The sequence below is a fragment of the Amaranthus tricolor genome, chromosome 4 (assembly GCF_026212465.1).
Source record: "Amaranthus tricolor cultivar Red isolate AtriRed21 chromosome 4, ASM2621246v1, whole genome shotgun sequence".
Lineage (NCBI taxonomy): Eukaryota > Viridiplantae > Streptophyta > Magnoliopsida > Caryophyllales > Amaranthaceae > Amaranthus > Amaranthus tricolor.
This window is the reverse complement of record NC_080050.1, coordinates 31864400-31889747: the sequence shown is the minus strand read 5'-3', so window position 1 is coordinate 31889747 and position 25348 is coordinate 31864400. Positions and strand designations below refer to the sequence as shown.

Here is a 25348-nt window from a genome sequence, read left to right as displayed (position 1 = left end):
TAGGAGGGATGTCTAGATTTGTTCTCCGACTATTATACTTTTTATCTACGTGAAGCAGCGTTAAGGGTTGATTCAAAACAATCACTTTGTTATTACAAAGACAAGATTGTGTACGTCTAATCACCCGAACATTGCCTAGTTAGGAATCTAAATAGGAAATTATTTCATAACGTTATCAGAGTATTTCATAATGAGAAAGTATTTGATAATCTATCTGCAAGCTTGGAAATTGTTATCTCCTTGGGAATTGGTTGTCCATATTCCTTTTGTGGCTTTTTCTTGATTAAAATTTTTGTAGTTCTATCCAGTTTACAGTCCCACTTGCTATAATTATTGGAATTTGTTTTAGATCTGGCTTGTTTGTGTCAAATTATTACTCTTGCATGTACTTTGAAATTTTATGAGGATTTTATCAAATTGAGTTCCACTTAAGTTTGTTTATGATTAATTTTTAATACTCCCTCCTATTCGGTTTAAGTGTCCCATTTACTTTATGCACTCTATCTAATGCACTTATTCAATACTTAATATATTGAGTTATGTATAATTAAAAATTATAAAAAGTTGATATTAATAATCTTTACATCAAAATGAATCAAATAAGATCCTACATGACTATGTTTTAACTTATAGATTAATAATAAAATGCAATTTAAAAGTGATAAATAAATAGTGTCTTAAAAGTAAATGGGACATCTAAGGTGAATAGGAGGGAGTAGTAAATATTATTTGAAATTTCATATGAAATAAATAAAAAGCGTACATAATTTAATTAGTTATTTTATATAGTCTATTATAATAAAAAAAGGAAAATTTCATATAATAGCATTTAATTTTCATAAAACGCCAGTGGTAGCACTTTTGTAAGATTTTTCCACATGGTAGCCTCTAGTTTATGCACTTTCTAACTGCCGTAGCATTTTCCATTAAATTCTTGTTAATTTCCGTTTAATTCATCATTTTGTAAGATTTTTCCACGTGGTAGTATCCAGTTTTTGCTCTCAAATGTTTGATTCACCATTTTAACTTTTAATTCACCGATCAATTTATCAATGCCCTTAAATATTGTAACAATTAAGTATATATGCATTCGTGCTTGGAATGCACTTTTTGAACTTATGAAATACACCTTTTGAGCTTATAAAATGCGCATTTTCAATTATTTATTAGTGTTTATAATGTACTTTATGAACTTTATAATGTCAATAATTTGAATGAAAATAAAATTGTTATAATATTTAAGGGCGTTGATAAATTAATTGGTGAATTAAAAGTTAAAATAGTGAATTAAATATTTAAGAGCAAAAGCTGGATGCTACCACGTGGAACAATCTTACAAAATAATGAGTTAAACAAAAATTAAGAAGAATTTAACGGAAAATGCTACGGCAGTTAGAAAGTGCATAAATTGGATGCTACCACTGACGTTTCATGAAAATTAGATGCAACCATGTAGAATTTTTCTAAAAAAACAGTCTAATTAATAAGAATTTAAAAGGTCAAATATATACAATATATTTTACTCTTGTTAGTAAATTTATAATGAATAAGTATATTGTTTTCAATTTATCCTTGATAGATTACATCATCTGACACGTCACATAAAATAAATAAATAAATAAGAAGACATATAACTTAATAAATCATTTTAATACAAATTCATTATTATAATCAGAAAGTAGTGTTTATTTATTTAAAAGACTTTTGATTTCAAGAAAAGAAGGTAGGAATGATCAAACCAAGCATCATTATTTTGAACCAAAAATTAGATTGCAAACATATGCTTTTTTCTCCTAGATTTGAATAATCAATTTTGAATTTCTATTTTATTCTTTATTATAGATTGCTACTCATATAATTTATTATATTTTTGAAAGCTCACCCACGTAAGGACAACTACATTATCAAAACATGTTATTTTCTAAATTTCAATTATCAAGTTTATATCTCCTATCATATCTCTAATTTTAATGGGCATGTCTTAATTAGACCCAATTCTATTTTAAAGGTGCGAGTCTCATTTTTTTTGAGACTCGATAGTTAGATGTAACAAAGAATAACTAAGTTAACATTTTAGTATTTTCAAAGCTAAATTCAAACTTATACCAATTCTGAATTAGACCCACTTTAGATTATACCCGACCAAATTCATGATTGTTTTTACATCTACATTAGACCAATTTTAGGTACAATTAGACCCATTTTCTTAACCTTAGAACCAAACCCATCAATTTTCTTAAAATTGCAAATATATTAAAGTGAAAACAATAATAAAGTGAAAATCAATTGACTTCCATTTGAAAACGTTGATGCATGAACAAGCTCTAGATGTAAAGTCTAAAATTTTCAAATCCTATAAACCTCATGATTCTATCTATTCAATATAGGAGTAAATATGTTTTTAAGGTTATAATTAGCTTAAGATGCAAATCTACAATTTTTTTTATCATTGGATAAATTAAAGAAAGAATAAAGACAAGTAAAAATCCAATCTAATATCTTTCATAAGAAGTTATATACCCTTCTAGTTCACTCCTAATGTTCAATTTACTTTTATGCACCTATTCAATACATTTATTCAATTCTTAATATCTCTAATTGTATATAATTATTAATTATGAAAAGTTGATATAAATAACCCTTGCATTGAGACGAATCAAACAAGATCCCTCTTGACTATGTTTTAACTTATAGATTAATAATAAAATACAAATTAACAGTAAGAGATAAATAGTGTCCAAAAAACAAATGGGACATTAGTGATGAATTGGAGGGAGTATATTCTCCAACTGAAATACTCCTTCATTCCATTGTATTTGTTGCTACTGATAATAGCATTTCCAATAGTTCCTAATGAATAAATATGATTTGTAAATAACTATAAAAAAAGAAAATAAATAAATAAATAATAATAATAATAATAAAACAAACAAAACCAAAAAAGGTTAATTAAAATCACTAAACTCCCACCCTATCAAATGCTATTACATATGAGTAATTTATTAATTTTAGAAATTATCTTTATTTACTTAGATCTTCTCTAATATTTTTCTAGTAGAAATATCACTATTAATCGTAAATTTTTCCGAAATTAATATAATAAATTGGATAACCTTATATTGTCATAATCTGAAATAACATGGATATTGTTTCAATAAAAAGAGAAAAGCACAGGAGTTGAATCTAGTTAGAATGTTAGATATTTAAATATGATTCTTGAATCTAGTCTTCATTTTAGACACTATAAAACGCACCGTACCATACCAGAAATTGACCATGTCAGGGTCCACTTTATACTACTGTGTCAGAATGTCATCATCCTTATTGGCCCAAACTTGAAGCCACGAAAATCTTTAATCCCCCCTTTTCCCTCTCCATTAAGAATTCTCTATTCAATCGCCATTTGCACTGCGCATGTAATTGCAGCACCGATTTCTATGGCGGCGGCATCAATTTTCGATATTCATCAACAATTTTAACGAGGTTTGATTTTCATTTCATTTTGATATTTTTTTTTCTTTGCATTGAGATTTAAAATTAGGTCAAACTTTTTGCGGCAATTTCTGAGCAGGCGACTTTTTTCTTTCGATCGGGATTTGTAGGTCAAATTTACTGTGAATTTTGGCGGCAATTTCTGAGCAGGAGGAGGCGTTAACTGCATACGAATTACGATCTTCGCGTGGTTAGTTTTTGGTTCGCGATTGCCATTACTTGTGCATCAATGTTAATGAACAATTTTCTGGTTAAATTATGATCGATTTAAATAAATAAAAGTAAATTTAAGAACTAATTTGAAAATATCTAAATTTGGTAGTCCTAAACTGTTAAGGCGTTTTGATTATTACCAAATATAGTATTATTTTGTTCCTCTGTTTCATCTAATCTAATCACTACTAAATCTAGGCTATTAGAGTAATTAATTTCTTATAATATTGCTAACTTTGTCTGCATTATAGGTGTAATCCAGCAATTAACTAATTATTAAGGCCCTTTTGTGGTTATACTTTATGACTATATTATTTTAAATTTTAGAACACTTAACGTGAGATCTATCTAGATTAGGTGTCCTTTATTGGTCTTTAATTCATTTTGAAAATAATAGTATCTATAATAATTATAAAATAGTAATATCACTATGTCTATGTAAAATTAATATCACTTTCTTTATAAGTTTTATTATTTAATTAAAATTAACTTTGTTTTTTTTTTAAATCTAATAAAAATTAACTTAAATAGTAAAATTAAGGTGATTAGAATTGATTTTTAATGTATCGTCTTTTTTGTTTTTTGAAAGGTAATGAACAATTGACTTATTTTAATTAGTAAACAATGAACTCAAGTTATTTTCATCAATTTTCTATAGTTTTATAATTTACTAGTTTAAATTTGATTCCTTATTTAAATTCATGCTTATCAATTAATCCTTGTTTTATCGTGAACTAATTAGGAACTTCCCTCGGAATAATAAAATATTTTGTTGAGGTAATCCATTTGCCAAGATGCCATTATTCTTGTCCATCAATTAACTTTTGAAATATTGGTTCCTGTCTACGAGAAGGTCTTAGTAAATAACAGTTATTTATGAGATTAATAAATTACTCTTATATAATAGAATTTGATAGGGTGAGAGTTCTGTTGGTTTTTTTAATAATTTACAAATCACGGTTATTGATTAAAATTTTTTACCATTTATTCTAGTTACAACAGAAGCTCTAAGCAGATACGTCATACTCCTCAAATTAAAAACTAAAATTAGTCAAATAGAAACTAAATACTCGACTTTTACCGGCTAAATATACAAATTTCCCTGTATGGACTGTGGTCCATGTAGGATCGGAATATAATACGGACTAGATAATATTTGAAATTTAATAGGAAAAATGAAGTAGATGGAACCATCAATATTCAATACTACCAACTCAAATTGTATCTAGAAAGTCAAATTCAATTATCTTTATTTTTTTCGTGATGCATTTCTTGACTTGCTAGCTGCCTTAGTTACTCCATTTTAATTCCGCTCATAGTATTTTTTTTACCGGTATGTCTAATCCATGTCACAAGGTGGAGATTATTAATTATAGTATTAATTAATTAACCAACATTTTTTAAGAGTTTTATCTTATATATTCTCTTTGACATAGTAATTTTGTATCTATTAATCTGTATTACTTATTGTAAATATTATATAAGAATAATTTTTTTTAGAATTATATATTAAATAAGTTAATTAAGCAAAGTAAGTAATGTCTCTTAACCTAAATTAGATAAACCCCTTCTTTTATTGGCCTTAATTGAGGAGTATAATATCATATCCTTGGTTGAATCATTGAATGAGTTTGTGTTGGTTTGCGTTTGCCTCGTAGTGCCAAAATATGATATTTTTCTCAATTATGTTAATAGGTTGATTTGAAAACAGTATGGTTATTGTCCTCTTAAATATTCATCAAAATTATGAGATATCTTTTCTTTGTATTTGATGTTCTTATATTTTTTATTTTGAATAGTTTTTTTATTGTTTTTCTAAACAACATTTTTATTTATATTATATTTTTAGATATAATAATTAGCCTTAATACCCTAAATTTTAATATTTTTAATGTTTATAGTTCCTACACGTTTTCCACTAACTTAATTTAAACATGTTTATAATTTTTATGATCTTCATACGTCATTAATTTTATTTTAATATTTTTTAATATTTTAGATTTATTTTATTTTATTATTTTAATACTTAATGTCTCCACTTTTGTCATTAACTTTATTGTTTAATAAAATAATATCTCCATCATCTAAAAGAGTTATCTTTTTTTAATTCGCATTTACATTCTTTATGGTAATATAAAAAAGAAACAAAGGAACTTATTGTTTAATTTGAGTTATTTCTCTGTCCCTCTATAATAATAGCAATGAGAAAGTAATTTATTTTCAAGGAAAATGTAAATGTTTGATAATAGAAGTAATTAATAAATGAAGTGTGAATGAAATGTATAGATTACAAATAAAAAAGTTAGAATGTGTGGATAGAATAAAAATAAAATAATAAAATATTGTCAAAAATAAAAAATAATGCAAAATGAGAGATAGCAAGCAAGTAAAATGCAATTTTTTAATAAATTTTTGATGTTATTAGATCGATTTGACAGATTTGAAAAAGTCTACCAATTGATATCAATATATCAATGCTTTATTTTGATGATTTGTCTAATTGATTATTAGTAGATTAAAATATGGAGCCAGAAATTCATAGAAACTAAAGTTGTTGCTAAAGTTCAATATTACGATTGATCAATATTATCTTAACAGCTAGTCTCTTGAGATCATGCTTACTTATCGTATTTTTAATGTCTACTTTTAATATCTTAAATGTCTACTTATATCATTCTTAATACCTACTTATAATATTTTGAAAAATATATTAAAAAATGAAAATATAATGAGACGGTCCAATTAGAGACAAAAAAACCGTCTCTCTGAAGAATTTGTGTTCTCTTAAACCCCTTATACAACACTTTCTTATTCCAATATTAGTAATGTTTGAGACCTAAACTTCTATCTAGGGCGGATTAGGAGTCTAATGTAAATCAAAGAGTTATAATTTATTAATAATCTATGACAATTAAATTTTTTTTAAAAAAGTGATTGTTTCTTGCCAATGAAAAATAGACATGATTAGAATCCGTTGAAGATGCTTTATAATTTTATAATCTATACTCTGTACTTTTCTACAGAAGTACAAATATTCAATCTGAGCCATCTTTTATCAAATTAAGATAAGAATCAAAGAAATGCTCTATATTTGGCTCATATTCTTACGTTGCATTCTTCTATCTGTTCGTCAAAAATTAGAATAAAAGTAGATGATGTCTACTCAAATTCCAATTTTGCAGGGCCACATAATTGAAGGTTATTCACCATTTGTCGCAATTCCCTATTATCTTTTTATCTTCTTTGCTGTCACGTAACTCTGCCTCCAGAGTTGAAGTACCATTTTTCTATCCCTATACCCCAAAGGTGTCTACTTGTTGAATCAATATGTCAATATCAATTATCAGCCGTCTTTCTCTCTCCTCTTCGACCCATTTTTTTTTCTTTCTGTTTCTTCTTTGCTTGCTCCACTACCTCACGTTACAGATTCTCTCTATCCTTTTCGTCGCTTATCTTGATTTTTTATGGGCTCCTAGAAAAAGAAATGTCTTACTAATTAAAATTAAATGCTAGATTCCATTTTTTAAAGATACTCCCACAAATCCACAATTGCTACTTCTCGGAGAAAAAAAATTCGGTCTTTTCTATCTATCACTAGTATGATTCTTAATCTTCTCTTAATTTCTTTTTGAATCTTTCGTGGAAACTAGTTGATTTTTTTTGCTGCTTATTTAGTTATCATTTGATGACCCAGACTAGGAATTGATGTTATGAACTGAAAAGGCTGAATCAAATCTTTGAATTTTTGAATTTGATTAATTTGCTGCATTTTGTGTAGCTTTGAATGATGTATACTGTTAAAAATGGCACCGCCAAATTTTTATATGCCAATAATATTCATGCTCTTTCTTATTGAAGTTGAATTCTAATTTGATAGAATCATTGTTGATTTGTTGTTTCTATAGGAGAAGAATCATTTCGAATCATGGAAATTTTGAATCGGTTATGGAGTTTAGAGGAGCCCCAGAGGGCACTGTGATATGAAGTGATAGTTTTTTTTTTACAAATTTCATAGTTTTCATAGTGCTGGACATTACTTATGTCGTTTATGAGTTGAGGAACTTTTAAGTTTTTTGTTTGGGAAACAGGATCTAGGAGCAACTTTTGTCATTAGTTATGCTAATTTTGAACCAGGAATAAGGAAGCATGAATTATATATAGTGGATTTTATTCATTGATATCATTATTGAATTCCTGGTTACCCATCAGAACCTGATGCTGTGCAACCGTGGATTTGCTTGTTGTTCAACTTCCTCTAAAAGTGTAAATGCTGTTTATGCAACAACCTTTGCTGTAATTGGTCTGTGTATGTGTTCATTATGCATAAGAAGCTGTAATTAAAGATAAAGAATAAAAAATAATTGGAATCTGTTTCTGAAGATGCATTGCATGTAATTAAAATTGTGTTTCCTGATAACTGGGCTGTAATACTACAATTTAACAGGCATTTAAGCCCAATCGTGATTTATTTTCCACAAAATCATGACCAATGAAGTAGAGGTGGACGATGAAGAATCACTCAACAGGCCACTTGGACGATGGCCGGTGTTCGTTTATGGTGTGGGTCACATGCTTAATGACATTACATCTGCTTGTTGGTTCACATACTTGTTGGTCTTCCTGACAGATATAGGACTCTCCCCAGGGTATGCTTTTCAACTTTATGATTTTTTGTGAATATTATATCATGTCTTTTACTTCTTTTCCAATTAAAAGCGATTGCATGTTTGGTGGTAGATCAGATAGTTCAATTTAAATGCAATTTTAGTTTGTTCTTGTCATTCAAAGTTGATCTTTTTGGAAGCGAACGATGAGATAGTTGTAAGATAGCATTGGTAAGGATGCAATGATGTTATATACTCTAGGACCAGTAAAGGGGTACTAATGACATATTTGCACATTATACACTAAGACCAGTAAAAGGGAACTGATGTTGGTTTCTCTATCTATTTGATTACATAGAAGTTCTCTTCATTAGAGATTTGATCATGGTGATAAAATGTGCTATGGCTCTAAAATATTGTCAACTTGATTTCTGAAATGAGCAATGGACTGTGGAAACTTGACTCTTAAGTTTCTTATTATTTAGTACTCACAAAACTGCAAGTAGTCCTGGATCCAAGACTTGAAATCGAAATAATGAAATATTGGCTTTGAATTTCTCCTGTGACCTTGGATGAGTGCGTAGTCATAATACCAGTGGTTCAAGACATTAATCACGAATTGTGGCATTGAGTTTCTCCTTGGTCTTCAAATGAGTGAAAACTAAGTGTTCAAGTGTCATCTTGTCATGTAAATCATACCTGAATCAATTTGAGTTTTTCATTTGTTTAGTTTGACCTGTTTCCATGACATACTTGAATGAAAAGGACAAGCGGCTTGTGTTGTTGGCAGTTGACATGAGGTGGTTGGGCAGCTATATTTCTGTGAATAAACTTGAGTTAAATATAAAGTACATGTGATACAAGCTTGGCCTATAAATGAACACTGATTCTGCTTTGTCGAAAAACAAGGAAGCTCCGAGTAATATAACTATCCAATTTTATAGAAGGAACTAGTAGACGTGCTACTTTACAAATTAGTTGGTGGTTCACAAGTTAAAGAGATGTTTGATTTAAATTATTTACTACGACTGTAAAATATTCTTCTATGTTGAATGATTCAACTTTGTTCAAATGGATGACACACCTCCATTTCCTGATCCTGTATCCATGGGAAGTTGCTTAGATCTTTTGTGATATCTCTAATTCGGACATTGTAACGAGTTACGACTTTAGTTATTGCTGTCTTATCACTTATGGACAGAGAGCTAATATCAAGAGCTTAACTAAGGAAGTTCAATTTAATAAATTGGTGTTTCTTTTGGTTTTTCCTATTATTAGCTGTATGTACCCTTATTATCTCATGAATATGTGTGCCAATGATTTGTGAATGTTAACTTTCACTGCCTCAATGTTCCATGTTGATATAGGGATGCTGCGGTTGTGATGCTTAGTGGACAAGTAGCTGATGGTTTCATGACTGCATTTTCTGGCGAGCTGGTATTGTAGCAACTTGTTTGTTTCTAGCTAAAAGTTGCATTACTCGTCCCTTATACTTTGTTTTTCATTTAGCTTGTTGATGATACTCCCTCTGTTGAAATTTTTCTGTATTGCAGTTTGGATTTAGTTATTGCAATAACTAATTATTTTTACTGATTGCATTAGTTGATTCTACAAATTAGTGATTGACTTTTAAGAGTGAGTCTATCTATGTGCATAAACTTACACACACGTATGCACACACACCTGAAGCGTAGTGGAAAATCTCGTACGCGGTCACGGTTTCACTAACAAGATATTGCAAATATTGTTCACATAAAATATTGTAAAGGTTTCCGAGCTCTCTGCCACTGGAATAGCCATAGACAACCGTGATAGCATCTGCATTGACCATCGAAGCAGTTTCGCATCAGTTACCACGACTGCGACTAAAGCCACTTTTTTGCTCTATGAACGATCGTGAAACTACTTTTGTGGTCAGTACGTTATGTTTTGCAATTGTTGCGGCCTACATTGTAGCGACCTCAAAAATAATTACCATGCCATCACAATGCGGGTATGTAGCCCATATTTTGCACCATGACGTGAAGCCTTAAATTGCCTATTGAAGTCTAGTAGAAATAGTTTTTTCTCATAGAATCATTGACTATGTACATCAAGGATTAAATTACATAATGAATCAGATGTCTGGTGTATCTAGTGAAGTTGATGTCTTTACCGTGTAATTTCGTTTCTAGCCTTCATCATTACATACAGTTTTTAACTTTTATTGCTAATGTACATTTCTTAGCAATAATAGTATATCATAGCAAGTGATAAATTGATTATCAATTATGATCCAATAGATTGCTACATTTGGTGAGAGACTGAGTTTGGAAGTTGATGAACATTTATTATAATTTCTCTCCTCTGTACGATAAGTGAACCATCTTTTATTTGTGTTTCTTCATTTCACTGTATGCTAGATAGATCGGTTTGGACACTTCAAATTATGGCATGGTGCTGGATCTTTGCTAGTTGCTGTTTCATTTTCTTCAGTTTTTGGTGGTTGTATACCATGCAAAATATTTGGTACCGATTCAACTACTCTAGAGACAATTGGATACAGCCTTTTTGCAGCCATTTTCAATATTGGTTGGGCTGCTACTCAAGTGTCACACATGTAACGTACTCACTCATTATAATTCGTACTCTTAACTATTCAAGTATTATGATGTATTTGACAAAGGAATTATGTTGAATTTTGCGAGTTTTTCAAATTAGTGACATTCTTTGGTTTGGTTAAGGTCTATGGTCAACTGTATGACATTGAATTCGACGAGCAGAGTCGTGCTAGCCAGCTGTCGGAATGCATTTACTATGGTGAAGCTCTTAAATCTTCTCTACTATAGTTTTCTGACCTTCTGATTATATTGAAGCTTCCATTGCCTTCTCTACTCCTTATTCAGTTTGGCCCTAAATATATGTATAGGTTGCAAATCTAAGCTTGTACGCAGTGGCCTTTGTTTTCTTTGGCCTTGATAAATCAAGGGCCCATATTGATATAGAAAATCAGGTATGAAATTGCTAAGCTTATTATTTTAAAGAAGGCATGTTTCGGGATGATCAAATTGACCTGCTTCCTTCTGCAGTATCGCTGGATCGCTTATGTGTCCATTTTTATTGGATGCTGCTTTGTCTCTATCTTCCACGTGGGAACTAAAGAACCCAGGTGTGTTGCTTTTTGTGTCTGGAGAATATGTTTTAGATAGTTTGATACTTTACGCACCACATATGTATTTTAAGACTATGGTAGTCTAATTCCTTTCTCATTTTGGCCTCCGTTGGAAAACACATGTTGATAAAATATAATGCTTTCAATTTGTTTTATTTTTGGCTTATTTTTGTAATGTCAACGACCTAGGATCAGTTTTGTTATTCTTCTTTCTTTTTTAGATACTTCACTTTTTGATGTTCACTTTTCTGAACAAAGGCTTTCCCTACTTTTTCCCTTTGCCTGTTGTAGATTGAAAGATCACTTTCCCGGAAAAGTTTGTGCTAGGATTGAATGGACCTACTGGTTCCATAAAGTTCTCTACTACCAGGTGGCTGTTGTATATGTACTGACGAGACTGATTACTAATGTCTCTCAGGTGAGTAGTAATTTCTTTCAAGTTGCATTTTTATGGTGTACGGATTTCTTCATGATCCTATCCCAGAGGGTTTCTGTCATTCAGATTGTTGGCAAGAAGCAGGTTCCATATGTTCCTCATGTTATGTTTTATTTTTTGCAGTCATTTCTTGCCTTTTATGTCATCAATGACCTAGAAATGGCGCAATCTTCAAAAGCTCTGGTAATTACAGCTACACCTCAACATGGTTTTCTCTTATATGTTTCTTTTTTATATACTCTTGAAATTTATGATGTTTAGGTGCCAGCAATCATATACATTTGCAGCTTCATCGTATCCATTATTCTACAGGTGCCTTATGTAGAATTTTTATTTTCAAAATTTTCCTTGCTCCTGGGCCACATGGAAATTATCAAGTACTTGTCTATTTTCTTATAGGAGATGTCATGGCCAAGTCACCGCCTGAAGACATTCTATTCTATTGGATGTGTTCTTTGGATAGTTTGTGGTGCAGCAGTTCTGTTTTTACCTCAAAACTTGAGTGTTTATATGTATTTCATTTCTGTTGTCATCGGCATCGCAAATGCCCTGATAATGGTATGTGTTCCTTCTTCCTCCACCACCAGATTTTATAAAAAAAATGGTTCTACTAGTTACTGGCAATTATTAAATTGATTAATATTCTACTAGTTCACTGCTGTGGAGGATGTGTAACTTGGGATTGGATAGATGATTTACAAGTTAGCATCATCATAATGGGAATTTTGCTAGCCTAATTAGAAACATATGGGAGTACTTATCATTTCAAGAACTCTTTATGCCCAAATAACATAGTAGAGTATTCAACATCAAATTTATTATGGACTTTATGCTCTTTAACTTAGCAATTGAAGATTTTATGATATTCTTTTTCCAAATTCCTTTCTTGCATTCGCTATATGGACGTTATGCTCTTTCACTTAGATATTAGGAGTAATGTATTTGCCTTAATAGAACCCAAGGATATCTTGTCTCAATCGAAACATTCTCGCACCTTAACTAAATTTGGTATTTTTGCTACAGGTCACTGGCATAGGCATGCAAAGTGTGCTTGTTGGACATGATCTGAATGGATGTGCTTTTGTGTATGGATCGCTGAGCTTCATGGATAAAATATCCTGTGGAATTGTGTTGTACTTATTGGAATCATTTCAGAGTAGTAAGTACTCCTAGTTTTAAATTCCATTTTGATCCTTGGTATCTTCCTTTTCTACATCCATTTACTTCATAACTATGGCTTTCATTTTAGTTGACCATCTATTTCTTTATTTTTCTTGAAAATTTTCCATCTTTAAACATAAAGTTAAAGGTGGTTTGGTAAATGGACTTTTGGTTGACTTCTGTCTTTTGGCTTTTTGGTTGGTCAAACACCCAAAAAATATCTGGTAAATGACTTTGACTTTAATCACCGTTGAAAAGCTGACTTTAAGCTTAAACGGAAAAGCTACTTTGAGTAGCTTTTTTACTAGTTTTTGGCTTACCTACTTTATCTTTAATAAATAACCAACACACAACTAATTTGTACCAAATATCTTCACAGTAACTAATTGCTAACGAAAAAGCAAATGCTACCAGCTTGTTTAACAAGGCAACCATTAATGGCCAGATTCCTAACATCCCCATTAAACAAGTTAAACTGTCATTTTGTAATTTTATGTATTATTATACATTAAGCTTCAATTCTTCCAATAAAGTAAACTTACAGCTATAAGCTTGGTTTACAGACGTCTCATCAAATCCCACAGGGCTTCATTCATCCGTACAATCTTTCTCAGTTACAAGATATGCTTTGGGTCTGGTTCCAGCAGTCTGTGCTCTCATCGGAGTGGTAGTAACATACAGTACGAATCTTGAAACTCCTTCGAAGCCTTTAGCTTTAGTAGAACCCCTTGTGGTTTGATATCGTTCAAGGCATTGACATTGGATCTAAAGAGTCGAAGTTTTGCATTGAATTTTTATCTAACACTAGTTATCAAGCTCCCTCACTTGTAAATTCTATGCCAAATCATTTTATTGAACCTAATCATGTAATTTTTTTACTGTACTATAATTCATTATGTTACAAGTTTTTCTCTTTTTAGCCTTATTTTGTAAGCCAATGATTATTTGTACCTTCGGCATGGTTCAGGTCCGTTGCGCCAGCGATTACTCTTACGTAGCAACAGTTTTACTAAGGCTCTAGTTGTGCTAAGTTTTGGACATGATCTAATTGTGATTGCATTAATTAAGATAGGTTTTGTGCAAGTGAAGCATTAGTAGAATTGAGATATGTTGGTTTTGTAGATTATTTCGCTGTGAATATATGATTTCACCGTATGTATAAACCTTTCGTGGTCTCAAAATTATATAAATGATTATATTTATCTATGATATTTACATTTATCGTCTCTTTTATGTAGATGATGTTTTCATTTTTGGCAAGACAGACTTGTGTATTGATGAAACTATGAATTAAACCCCAAGTATGGTAGGATTTGTGTTGGATTTAGCTAGATTTAGAGTTAAATTCAGTTTTTTTTTTTAATTGAATTCAGGCTCGGAGTCAGATCTATAGGGTCTGAAAAATTTGGATACGGATCCTAAGAGTCTGGCGGATCTAGGAATTAAACATTTTCAACTAATAAGAATTTTCTGATACTTTATACTAAAGAAGCCATCAAATATATGAAGTTTTCCAAAATTTAAATTTTTGAAACGAAATATATATCAAGTCTTTCCATTTTTAATAGTATAGATACAATCACCACATTTGAAATTACATAAATCGGAAAAGCTCCAAATCACTTAATATAATATTCATATCAAACAATTAAATTCACATAATAGCTAGTAATATATAATTTTTAGAAATAGATGCAAAAGGGTCTTGGATATGGATCTCAAAAATATGGACACGGATTCAAACCCTGAGGTCATAAACCTAGATCTGATCCAGACCCATATAATTCTAAAATAAGTGGATAACTCTTAAATTAGGATTGAATTGGATCTAGACTCTCAAGGTCTAAGATCCATGCCCATAATTTGTATCCTCTTATGATCGTTTGTTCATTAATTGCATATACTTGTAATATTTGATTTTTAGTATAGTATTTAATTTCCAATTTTTCTTGTCAGTTACACTAATATATCACTATTATAAGAACTCATTTTCAAATTATCACTAGATATTTTACATTTATTTTAATATTTTTTATTGGTAAAATAAATTGAGAATGAATTCTTAACTCATAGAATTCAACCTAATAACCTAAAATCAATAAATTAATACCAAAAATGGTAGATTTCTCATAATCGCCAAAAAAATCAGTATACATTAATTACAAAACTTACATTATTACACCTGAGTAGTTTTTTCTACTATAAAATACACGATCAAGATCTCATCCTCGGATTTCTTGAATTGCTAGAGCATACACAGTTGCAAGAAATCCAACTTCAATGTTAAAAGAAGTGAGCATCATAAATCAATGAATTTAAAGACACCTTTGGGTTTCCTTCCTGATTACATATTGAATATTGATATTTCTCATACTCTTCTCTTATTCTGAAATGTGAGATTGAAGCATTCTGATAGGAATTTCTACACAGCACGTTACTTTTGGATTTGATCCAGCTTAGCTCGAACTTTCTGCTCCAATAGAGAGACATCGGTTTCCAGACTAAACATTCTATTCAATGCGTGCATATTCTCGATAGTCTCGTTCAGAGTTCGACCTTCACTCTCATCACATCGAAGGTGCTGCATTGGACCGTGCAGAAGCTTGTTTAAAATCCCCCGACTAAGATCATCAACGGCTCTCTTATCTTTCTTTGAAAGATCGGGATTCATCTTTGATAAACATTTTTCAAGCTCTGCGACTCTGAGTCTCTCAGCGTATGCCCTTAATTTTTTTATTGTAGGGACTGTTTCCAAAGAATCCCTCCAGGCTTCAAACTCTTTGATTTCTTCTGTGATGATAGCCTGAGCTTCCATTGCTTTCCTTAAACGATCCTCCTTATTAGCAGCTACAACTTCCTTGAGATCATCAACGTTATATACTTTCGCGTTTTCAAGTTCAGAAATGCATGATCCGACATTCCTTGGGACGGAAATATCGATAAAACGCCTAACACCACCCACTCCTGAACCGACTGGGGGGAGAGCCTGTACATTCTCTTTCTTAAATAGCAGACTCTCTGAGGCTGTGCTTGTGAAGATAACATCAGCTTCAGCAGCACAGGCTAGCATTTCAGGGAGAGGTTTGTAGATGATTTGTACATCAGGCATTTCAACACGAATAGCAGCAACTCTCTCCTCACTCCGGTTAACCACCACCATCTTTGTGCATCCTTTCGCTACCAAGTGCTTAATCACAAGCTTGCCCATTTTACCAGCCCCAATCACCAACATTCTAGCACTCGCGTGGGAAGCTTCAGGAAGTTTCATCAAGGCCAGCTCAACAGCAGCTGAACTTACAGAAACGGCTCCAGCTGAAATGCTTGTCTCAGTTCTTACACGTTTGCCAACGGAGATAGCATGTTTGAACAACCCACTAATGTTCCTCCCAAAGCCATCAATTTTCTGACCAACTGTAACAACCTGTTTGACTTGTGCAAGAATCTGACCTTCTCCCAATACCAAAGAATCCAGGCCTGCTGATACTTCAAAGATGTGTTGAGTAGCTTCACTGTTGTACAGCAAAAATCTGTGCTGGCAGATCTCTGACACAGGGACCCCACTGGTCTGCGAAGTAGGTCAAGATTCATAAGAAATAAGCTCAACAATTCACAACACTACTTAAGAGGAAACTACTAGCATAAGGTTCATTACTCCCTCCGTCCTTTTATATTTGACACACCAATCTAATAAAGTTTACACAATGATTTTTAAGTTGTCAAATTTACAATAACCAAATAACATATCAGTGAAAAAAAAATTGAAAAAGGAACATAGAACAATGGATACATACAAAAAACAAAGGTGGATAATGCTAAATGGAAAAATCATCATTCATATTACATTTATCATAAATCTAATTGCAGATATAACCATTAATTGATGGCGTTTGGCACAAATATATAACCATAAAAGACCATTCAATGGCTTCATATGATAACCTTAGTAACATTAAGTACCAAAAAAATGTTAAAAAACAATACCTTGGACATCCATTCAGTGACCTCCTTAACTCCACGATGCTGAGACAAAGCAACAACATATATCTCCATCCTATTGCAAGTGCTAAGGACAGCAGCTTCTTCAATATGGTTTAAGTTGCATAATTCTTCGATTGCTCGTGGCCACTCAGCTTCAGGGATGGCAAGCTTCTCCCGCATTTCTACAGGACAAGTATGAATACTGAGACCAATAACCACAATGCTGCTCCTCTCTTTTGTGTACCCTGAAAGATAACAAGAAACGGTTAAAAAATAAGTAGATTTGTCTCCAAAACACATTCCAAACGCTAAGAAAAATAAGCAAAATCAATTGATAGATATAAGAATCAATCAAATAGTTCAAAACAAGAAATTTTTCAACAAATTGAAAGAAAAGAACAGCAGCTACAAGGGAACTTATAAAGGGAAAACCTTCGTTGCTCAAGTGAAATTATGTCAATGTCGGATGTAGGTAACAGTAACTAAATTTCCATATAATAAATTAAAAAATAAATTACACAATTATAAAATGTGTAAATCCGGTAACTTGAACTTAATTCTTAAAAAATTTGATACTTCATCTTCTGAATGAATCGAAATTGTGAGCACAATTGGAAATTGATTTGAACAAAAACTCATCAAGATTCACAAATGCAAGTAAAATGAATTAAAAGAGAAGATTTTTAAAACACAATCAAATTGAAAAAAAGACAGAATTACAAAACGAAAAATCAAAAAAGCATAAAAATTAGGTCAAGGATAGGGCATTGAACCACAACTACAAGCCGAAATCAAGCCAATAAACACAAAAACCAAAGCATCAAAGAATTAATTAATAGAGAGAGAAGAAAAAAGAGGAAGAAACGCACGATCAGCGGCAGAGGTTTTGAGCTGTTCAAGAGCAGAAATACTAGAAGAGCGGACAGAATCTGAAGCAGAACCAGAAGAGGAAGCATCGCACCTAGGGCTCACAAACGACCGCTTAAAATTGAGATAGCCATGGCGATGATTCCTGCCAAAAACCTTAATCAAAGAGGAAGAATTGGTGCCGCCATGAATAAGAGTCTCCAAAGCATATGTGGTGGATAAACCACTAGATACCGCCATTGAAGACCTTCAAGAAAAGTTTGAATGTGAGCCCTAGGAGAGATAAACAAGAGAGAGAAGGCTTGTGGTATGGTTGAGGATGTAATGTATAAGAAGAGAGAATTTTTAGAGAGAGAAATAAGAGCAGAAATTTATTTATATTTTAATTTTATTTATGGGTTTGGGGATTAGGAGATGATGGCCGGTTATGTAGATTTGGTAACTCTGCTTTCCTATTGGTCTCTTCTTTACACGTTTTATCCACACGATTACTCTTTTTGGGCCCTTTTGAATTACTTGCTCAATAAAAGTCAAGTTTGGAGGGTCGCCCTTCTTAATGTGTTCATTCCCTTTGTTACGTTAATTTCGAATTAGGTGTTTTAGATCAAATTAAAATTAAATCTTATGTTTACATTAGTTTTTACATAGTTTAGAATTCATTTTGAAGTCGAATTAAAGTCAGCTTCGATTTCTATGTCATGTGCATATCGGATCATCGGATTTGTTTGAATTTTTTTCTCTTCCATCGCGTTCAATCCAAATAAAATGGGTATACAGATATAAATTTGGTGGATAGTAAGTAGATATAGGTATGAAAAGTTTAAATGTGTTATATGGTGAGGGTAAATGATTGATATTAGTATTGGTCACTGCATACCCACCTACCTTGCCTAATCCCTACATTTTGTTGAATGATGAAATTTCTAAGGGAGTGTGTCGAGAATAGTTCTATAGTATTAGGAATCAAGGTTATCATGATTAGATTTTAGTTGGGATCCATAAAGTATAAGACATTAATTTTTAATTAGAATTAGGGGTAACTGGTAAGATTGAATCTAAGTAAATTAAAGTACATATAATAATAGTTTGAGTTTAGATTTAATTGTTTACTTTACAATTTCAAAATTATAAAATAAAATATATTTACTTTTTATCTTTTGAATTATAGAAAAAATATATTCATTAGATTTACGACATAAAAAGAATCATTGTGATTGAGAATGGATAGTATTATAGGATTAAATTGTTGATGTACAAAACTCTTATTATTACATATTAAAATAAAAATATTAGTCAAAAACAAAAAACTTTATTCAAGATTGGTAAGATTTATTTTATTGATTTAGAATTGGAGAGTAGACTCTCACATAAAGAAAAAAGAATGATGAAATAAAATACACGAATCAGTAGAATTGTACACACACTAGTGAGTGATGATCATCCTTTAGTTCCTCAAAACTTTTGTAATTTAGTTTCACAAAATATTAAATGTCCATGTATATCCAAATAATAAGATAATTATTGATATTGATAGCAAGAAAGATATTATTATATGAATCAAAAATAAAAGAAATTTTTTTTTTTTTGAGTTTTTACTAAATGACTTAAAAAACTCTCGTGTGATCAAGTCATATGAAATCTTATTATTGATATTAACAGTAACAAAGATATTAATATTTCTACTTTTATTCTTTGAATTTACGTTATATAATTTGAAAAATTCTTGTGTAATTATATTATATGATGCAAACTTAAAAAATTGAAGGGGAATAGATTTAAGTATATTATTATCAGAAAAGATAAGGAAAGGAAGCAAGAAATGGGTAGAAATTGAGAAACAAGTGATGGAGATTGAGCTGTTGGATTTCACGCATACTCTGCGCCACAACTTTAAAAGTAAGTCGTGGTTGCCAAACGTACTCACACTATTAGATATGGCCTTTTCCTTTTCCTAACTTGTGGCTTTCCAAGCTTATTTTTCCTAATTCAGTTACAGGAATTACAATAACGAGTCACTTTTTTATTTTATCTTTTTTATAGGTATGAGTTGTTGTTTTTTTTTTTCTTTTCAGATCCTAATTATAATTTTATATAAATAGAATACACTAGATTAAATGATATGACGACTTAATTATAGTGACGTATCTAAAATTCTAAATATTAGAATTTTTTAAATATATATTATAATAATTAAAAAGAGAAATTTTGAAGCAGTCAACATTTTTGACTTGAGATCTACAATATTTTTCTATTGTTATTTTTTAGAAACTTCATATGATAGAGTATATTCCCTCATTTTCTATTTGATATTCTTTACACAATTCCATTTGTTATTCCCTAAATAATCTTATTGTTCATATCACATTTTTTGGACATAATTAGTATTAGTCATCCTAAATTTCATAGCTTTTAATGTTTATAATCTCCATATATTTTCTACTAACTATTTTAATCTTTTATAACGCTTATAGTCTCTACATAATTTCTTTTAACTTTAAAACATTTTTAAATATTTATAATCCCTATATTTCTAACATAATATCAATCATATTTAACATCCATTATGGTTCGATTGGCCTGCAGGGTCATGCGCTTCAGCTCCTCGCAAACCTCCTCTACCGAACCCTACAGGTTCTGATTCAAATACATAATGATTGGCCGCAACTCTCCCCTTAAAAGATTCAGCCTGACTATAATTGAGTAATAACAATTTTTGTTATTACAGATTAGTTATTATAATTATTATGCTGTGCATTACAGAAAACGGAGTACAATGTACTGATCTCAAAAGTATCCGATGGAAACAAGGAACACTAATTTTCCGGTTAGTTCATTATTCGGCTACCTTTAAAAGGATAACTAACTGTCGCTGGCTGTGGCAACATCATCTTTGTGCTTGATCATGCCTGAATCGACAAGGATGGGAATCTCTGCCGCAAGCCATGGAGCAAGACCCAAACACAGAGCATGCGCTATACCAAACCGAGGGCTGAAGATTCAAAAAGTGCCAAGTAAATTGATAGAATAAAGGAGTTTAGTGTCGAAAAAATAGCATTTGATCATTAAGTGGTTTCTACCTAGGCAGGATTTGGAGGGTATGGATATATGTTAATGTAACCTTACCTTTGTAATAACAAAGAGGTTGTTTCTGATTGATCATTAATAGCAAACATTATTTGTAACTTCACATAAAAAAATAAAATAAAAATTGACATGATTTGATCTTGATCACCCACCCATAGTTTGCCCAGCAGTCGACCATTCTTCCTTCCACTCAATCTTCATTGTTAATGATTCAGCCGTAATCAATAGCCATTGTTGCTCCCTCACAACCACCTTAGCCACACTTGCTATCTTTCAACCCCAATCACCCACACTTACTATATATAGCTGTTGCCATTAAGTGAATGTGGTGGTAGACATTTACCATAAAATGTCTAGTTCTGTAACTTACAACATTGAATTCGACCTTCTAAAGTCAATTTCAAAATAAGATACTACAGTCATCTCTCATTTTTCTAGTATACGTTAATGTCTGTAGGGGGATGGACTGCTCATGGCGGTTGTAATGGCAGAGTGTCCGGAGTTTTGTGGTGTTGATAGAGGTAGACAAGTAGTGTCAACTATTTGGCATTTTGAGGTGGCAGTGACGATGGGAAAGGTAGCATATATGTGGTACTAGTAGTGGGCATGGTTTTGTTGCAGTTTATTTATAAGGCGGGAGATGGTTTTGCAGTAGTTAGTGAGGTAAAGGTGGTGTAGCTGCAGAAAGTGATGAACCAAGTTTGGGTCAGAGTTTAAATTAGGGGATCGTGAAAAGGGGATTCAGAGGTAAAGCCAAAGTAAGAAATAGAACGGAATGAAATTAAACCATCATAAAGGTAAAATGAGGCCCAAATTCTCATTCCCTATAATCATAATCCTTAACTATATGGCCTCTACACCTCCAATAACATCCTCGCTAATGGGTATTCAATACGTAAAGACAATTTAGAAGCTTTAGAAAGTAAAATATAAGAATGCAAAGTTATTAATGTTAATGTAATCTTAAGGGGAGAATATGGCAGGCTCAGCCCCAGATATCAATAGACTACATCTATACACGTAAAACTTCAAAAAAAAAAAAACTGAAAACTGGATTCCTAAGTAATTATAACCAACTAAACGCGCGCCATAATACATGTAAATAACGCCTACTTTACACCAATCCGAAAAAATAACATGGCTATCTTACTATATACATTTCAGAAGATTACCCAGGTCAGCCAGGTGTCTCACTCAAGGATTAGATATACTATTTTCAAAAAACAAGGACAAAATGATTAGTTTTGCAAATTTAGTTGGAGAACAAGGTGAAAATAAGGAGAAAATATAAGTGAAAAGTGCAGAACGGGAGAGAGAGAGAGAGAGAGAGAGAGAAATAAATGGAAGGAAAAGAAACTAATCCACAACATTTAGGATCACAAACTGTAGTGAACGTCTTTAAAGTCGCTTCAAAGATAATAATTAACATGTAGTGTAAAACTTTCATTGAGAGTAATTCCAAACAAAATGCTTCAAGGAGAGACATTAGTCACCAATACATCAAGTTCTAAAACATTAACTATGTTGCATGCTTAAATTCAGAACTTTAAGATACTAGCACAAACTGAAAATAATATACACAGCTCATCTATCTTGACTTCCTTTCCTAATTCCAAACCATTTTCTTTCCAAACATATGTATTGCTCTCCATTACTTTCACAGTTAGTTTGGTTTAGAGGAATGTAATGGAAACAATTACTCCTTCCCATTTCTTTTCTCACTCATCTAACCACGGACCCAATTAGTTTGGCTTAGAGGAGTGATCCCTACTTTTATCACTTACGGACTTATGGAAGTTGATGGGTTTCTTGTTTCCACTGGTTTATGAGCTCTAACAAAGTAATGCAATCTATTACCTTATGATAACAAATTAGCAAACCAAACAATCCCTTAATATGTATCTAAATATGTAAAAGAGGAATATGAAGAACAAAACATCCGAGTAGGTGAAACATCAGAGATAATTCAAATGCGAAATTATTTGGTATATCTACCAACCACAGCTGGTAATGTTACCCCTAGAAAACTAAAGAAGTAACAGATCCAATGATAGCCACAGTAAGGCAGGCTGTGAAAGAAGGAAAACCTTAGTCGGACATCTAAAGCAATCATCCCATGCCCTTGAGAGACGCCCTGACCAATACACCTTCATGGAGACTATATTGGGGCCTTTCTTAAGTAGTTCATCACTCAAAACCAGTGTCAGGAATAGGATAGAATGGAAAGAGTAAAGAACGATACATGAAAGGACCAAGTGATCTTGAGGGTAAAGAATAGCCAAACACCCGAAGCATCTTTATCCTTTTTGCATCCTGAAGCCATTAAGAGAATCCCTATCCAGTTTTGATTGTACCAGTCAGACAAAATGTTCTGGACATTCCCAAATGAATTGATTTTGAAACTACATTACAGATAGGTACTTTCTGTTCATAGTATACACCTCAACCAAAGATTTTAAGAACAATTTTCAAATTCGTTTATCAAAATGTAATAGTCCAATATGTCCCTAATACATATTTTCCCCGCCAACTCCTATTATTCAAGTCTTTCTCTTTCTGGCTCAAAACTCTTAAACTACCCCATTGATTCACTACTTCACGTTGAACCTTTCATTCTGAGGAAAAATATTGATAATTATTGTAGCCTTTTGGCTTTCACAACTTAATACAGTTTGAAGATAGACAAAAATCTGGAAGACAGTGAACAAAGTAAGCTACACCCTACACACATTATCACCAAATAGAAAGGCTAAGAGCAATGCCAAGGGTTTTTGCTACAATGTGCTAGGAGGGCCAAAGATGAAGCTATTTCAACCAAAGTACGAATATCAAAGTATCTTGACTGTCTTCATAAATTACAAACAATCTAAAAACTCAACAAAACACAGACAACTGAAAGAAACAGAGTAAAAAATTGATCACAATTACCAATTTTTGGCCCAAAGAGGCTTGAAATGCACCGTCAAGCAAATCTTCCCTCCCCTATACATCTGCATAATTTAACATCACCATACTCAGCACACAAAAACACCAACCAATACCTTTTACATTTGGATCAAAAAGGAAAAAAAGATAATTCTCCAATTGAAAATGATCACAATCATCAAAAACCCAGAAATCAGCAAATACCCACAAACATTTCCAAAAAATAACCAAGAGAGAAGAAGAAGAAGAAGAAGAAGAAGAAGAAGAAGAAGAAGAAGAAAGCACTAAAAAAAAAAAAGCAGCCAAACAATAGTCCCCAAATTATGATCAGATTCAATAACCTAAAACTAACAAATTCCCACAAAAAATCCCAGTAAATCCCCACGAAGATAGACAAAATCATGAATCCCTAAAAAGCAATTACATTAGCATAAATGAGGAAAAAAATAAGTCCCAAATTGAAAAGGATCACAATAAAAAACCAGAAATCAGCATGTACCCACAATTATGGGGAAGAAGAAAAAACCCTAAAACCAAAAGCTAAATTATCCAAATGCAGTCTCGAAATTGAACTTGATCAGATTCAAAACCCTAAAACCCAACAAATCCCCAGATAAATTCACATTAAATCCCAACAGGGTAAAAGAAACAATCCCAAAAGAACAAAATCAAACCTTATGTGTTTTGCCATCAAGTTCAGGGAGTTCAAGTTCAGGAGCAGTAGCAGGGTAAGTGACAGGAATATCAAACTGAAGATCGAACTCATACTTGAGCAGATTATGAACATACCAACACTTTCCCGTCCATCGAGTACCTTCTGGATTAGCAGCAGAAATACGAAACCAATCATTATCGTTGGCTTTGTTCATGGAAGTATAGGCGATCAAAGCCTTGTACTCCTCCTTCAAACGCTGCGTCCATTGCGCACCGTCGCGTGGTCCTGCTTTTGCTGTCAAAAGAGGGATTTTAGTTAGGACTGATTTCGTCGTTGTGTCCCATCCCTCCATTTTTGTGGTTTTCCGACGACGGCTTTTTGTATTCTCCCTCTAATTGGTGGGCAATAATGGGGTTACTGGGATCTCGTGATTTCAGAAATGGGTATTCACCGGAAACCGGTTGTGAAGAACCAGAACCGGATCAAAATCAAGGAATCAGTTGAAATCGGAATTGGAATGTGGGCCGATGCATATATGAGAGTGTCTCACCACAAGTTTTTATGGAATTTGACCTACTGTTGAGAAATCGTATCTCTGTAAAATGACTTCAAATAAAAGTATATATGCTCATAGTATGAAATAGAAGTATTGGGTAAATTATTTAACTCGTGTATTATTTTATGCGGCATTTCTCTGGGTGACATTGTCTATAACAATAATACGTGAAAGATTTTAAAGTGCGTATTTTTAATGATTATGCATTTTAATATTTAAAGTGTTA

The 25348-nt window shown here is 32.0% G+C and overlaps 3 protein-coding genes across 5 annotated transcripts; 1 reads left to right on the top strand and 2 right to left on the bottom strand.

The window, feature by feature from the left end:
- The first annotated feature begins 3278 nt into the window (after positions 1-3278).
- Positions 3279-14438, top strand: LOC130811421 (uncharacterized). Of its 3 annotated transcripts, XM_057677738.1 has the most exons (14): positions 3279-3483; positions 3603-3682; positions 8150-8351; positions 9677-9746; positions 10712-10908; positions 11033-11108; positions 11218-11301; positions 11378-11457; positions 11752-11878; positions 12020-12079; positions 12158-12208; positions 12296-12454; positions 12920-13055; positions 13621-14437. In XM_057677738.1, exons 3-14 carry the CDS (start codon positions 8188-8190, stop codon positions 13794-13796), a joined length of 1380 nt encoding a protein of 459 aa, XP_057533721.1. In that variant the 5' UTR covers positions 3279-3483; positions 3603-3682; positions 8150-8187; the 3' UTR covers positions 13797-14437. The 3 variants fall into 3 exon arrangements, with proteins under 3 accessions (XP_057533721.1, XP_057533720.1, XP_057533722.1); XM_057677737.1 differs by lacking the exons at positions 3279-3483; positions 3603-3682 and adding an exon at positions 6782-7302 and having other exon boundaries at positions 13621-14434; XM_057677739.1 differs by lacking the exons at positions 3279-3483; positions 3603-3682 and adding an exon at positions 6827-7302 and having other exon boundaries at positions 7611-8351; positions 13621-14438.
- A 722-nt stretch (positions 14439-15160) lies between these two features.
- LOC130811419 (glutamyl-tRNA reductase 1, chloroplastic-like) lies at positions 15161-18401 on the bottom strand. The gene is made up of 3 exons (XM_057677736.1): positions 17905-18401; positions 17039-17280; positions 15161-16622 (listed from the first exon to the last, which is right to left on the bottom strand). Exons 1-3 carry the CDS (start codon positions 18140-18142, stop codon positions 15492-15494), a joined length of 1611 nt encoding a protein of 536 aa, XP_057533719.1. The 5' UTR covers positions 18143-18401; the 3' UTR covers positions 15161-15491.
- Positions 18402-20598: 2197 nt separating this feature from the next.
- LOC130810649 (ubiquitin-fold modifier-conjugating enzyme 1) lies at positions 20599-25165 on the bottom strand. The gene is made up of 3 exons (XM_057676791.1): positions 24586-25165; positions 23915-23976; positions 20599-20891 (listed from the first exon to the last, which is right to left on the bottom strand). The coding sequence occupies exons 1-3, from the start codon at positions 24916-24918 to the stop codon at positions 20762-20764; spliced, it is 525 nt and encodes a 174-aa protein (XP_057532774.1). The 5' UTR covers positions 24919-25165; the 3' UTR covers positions 20599-20761.
- Between the last annotated feature and the right edge of the window lie 183 nt (positions 25166-25348).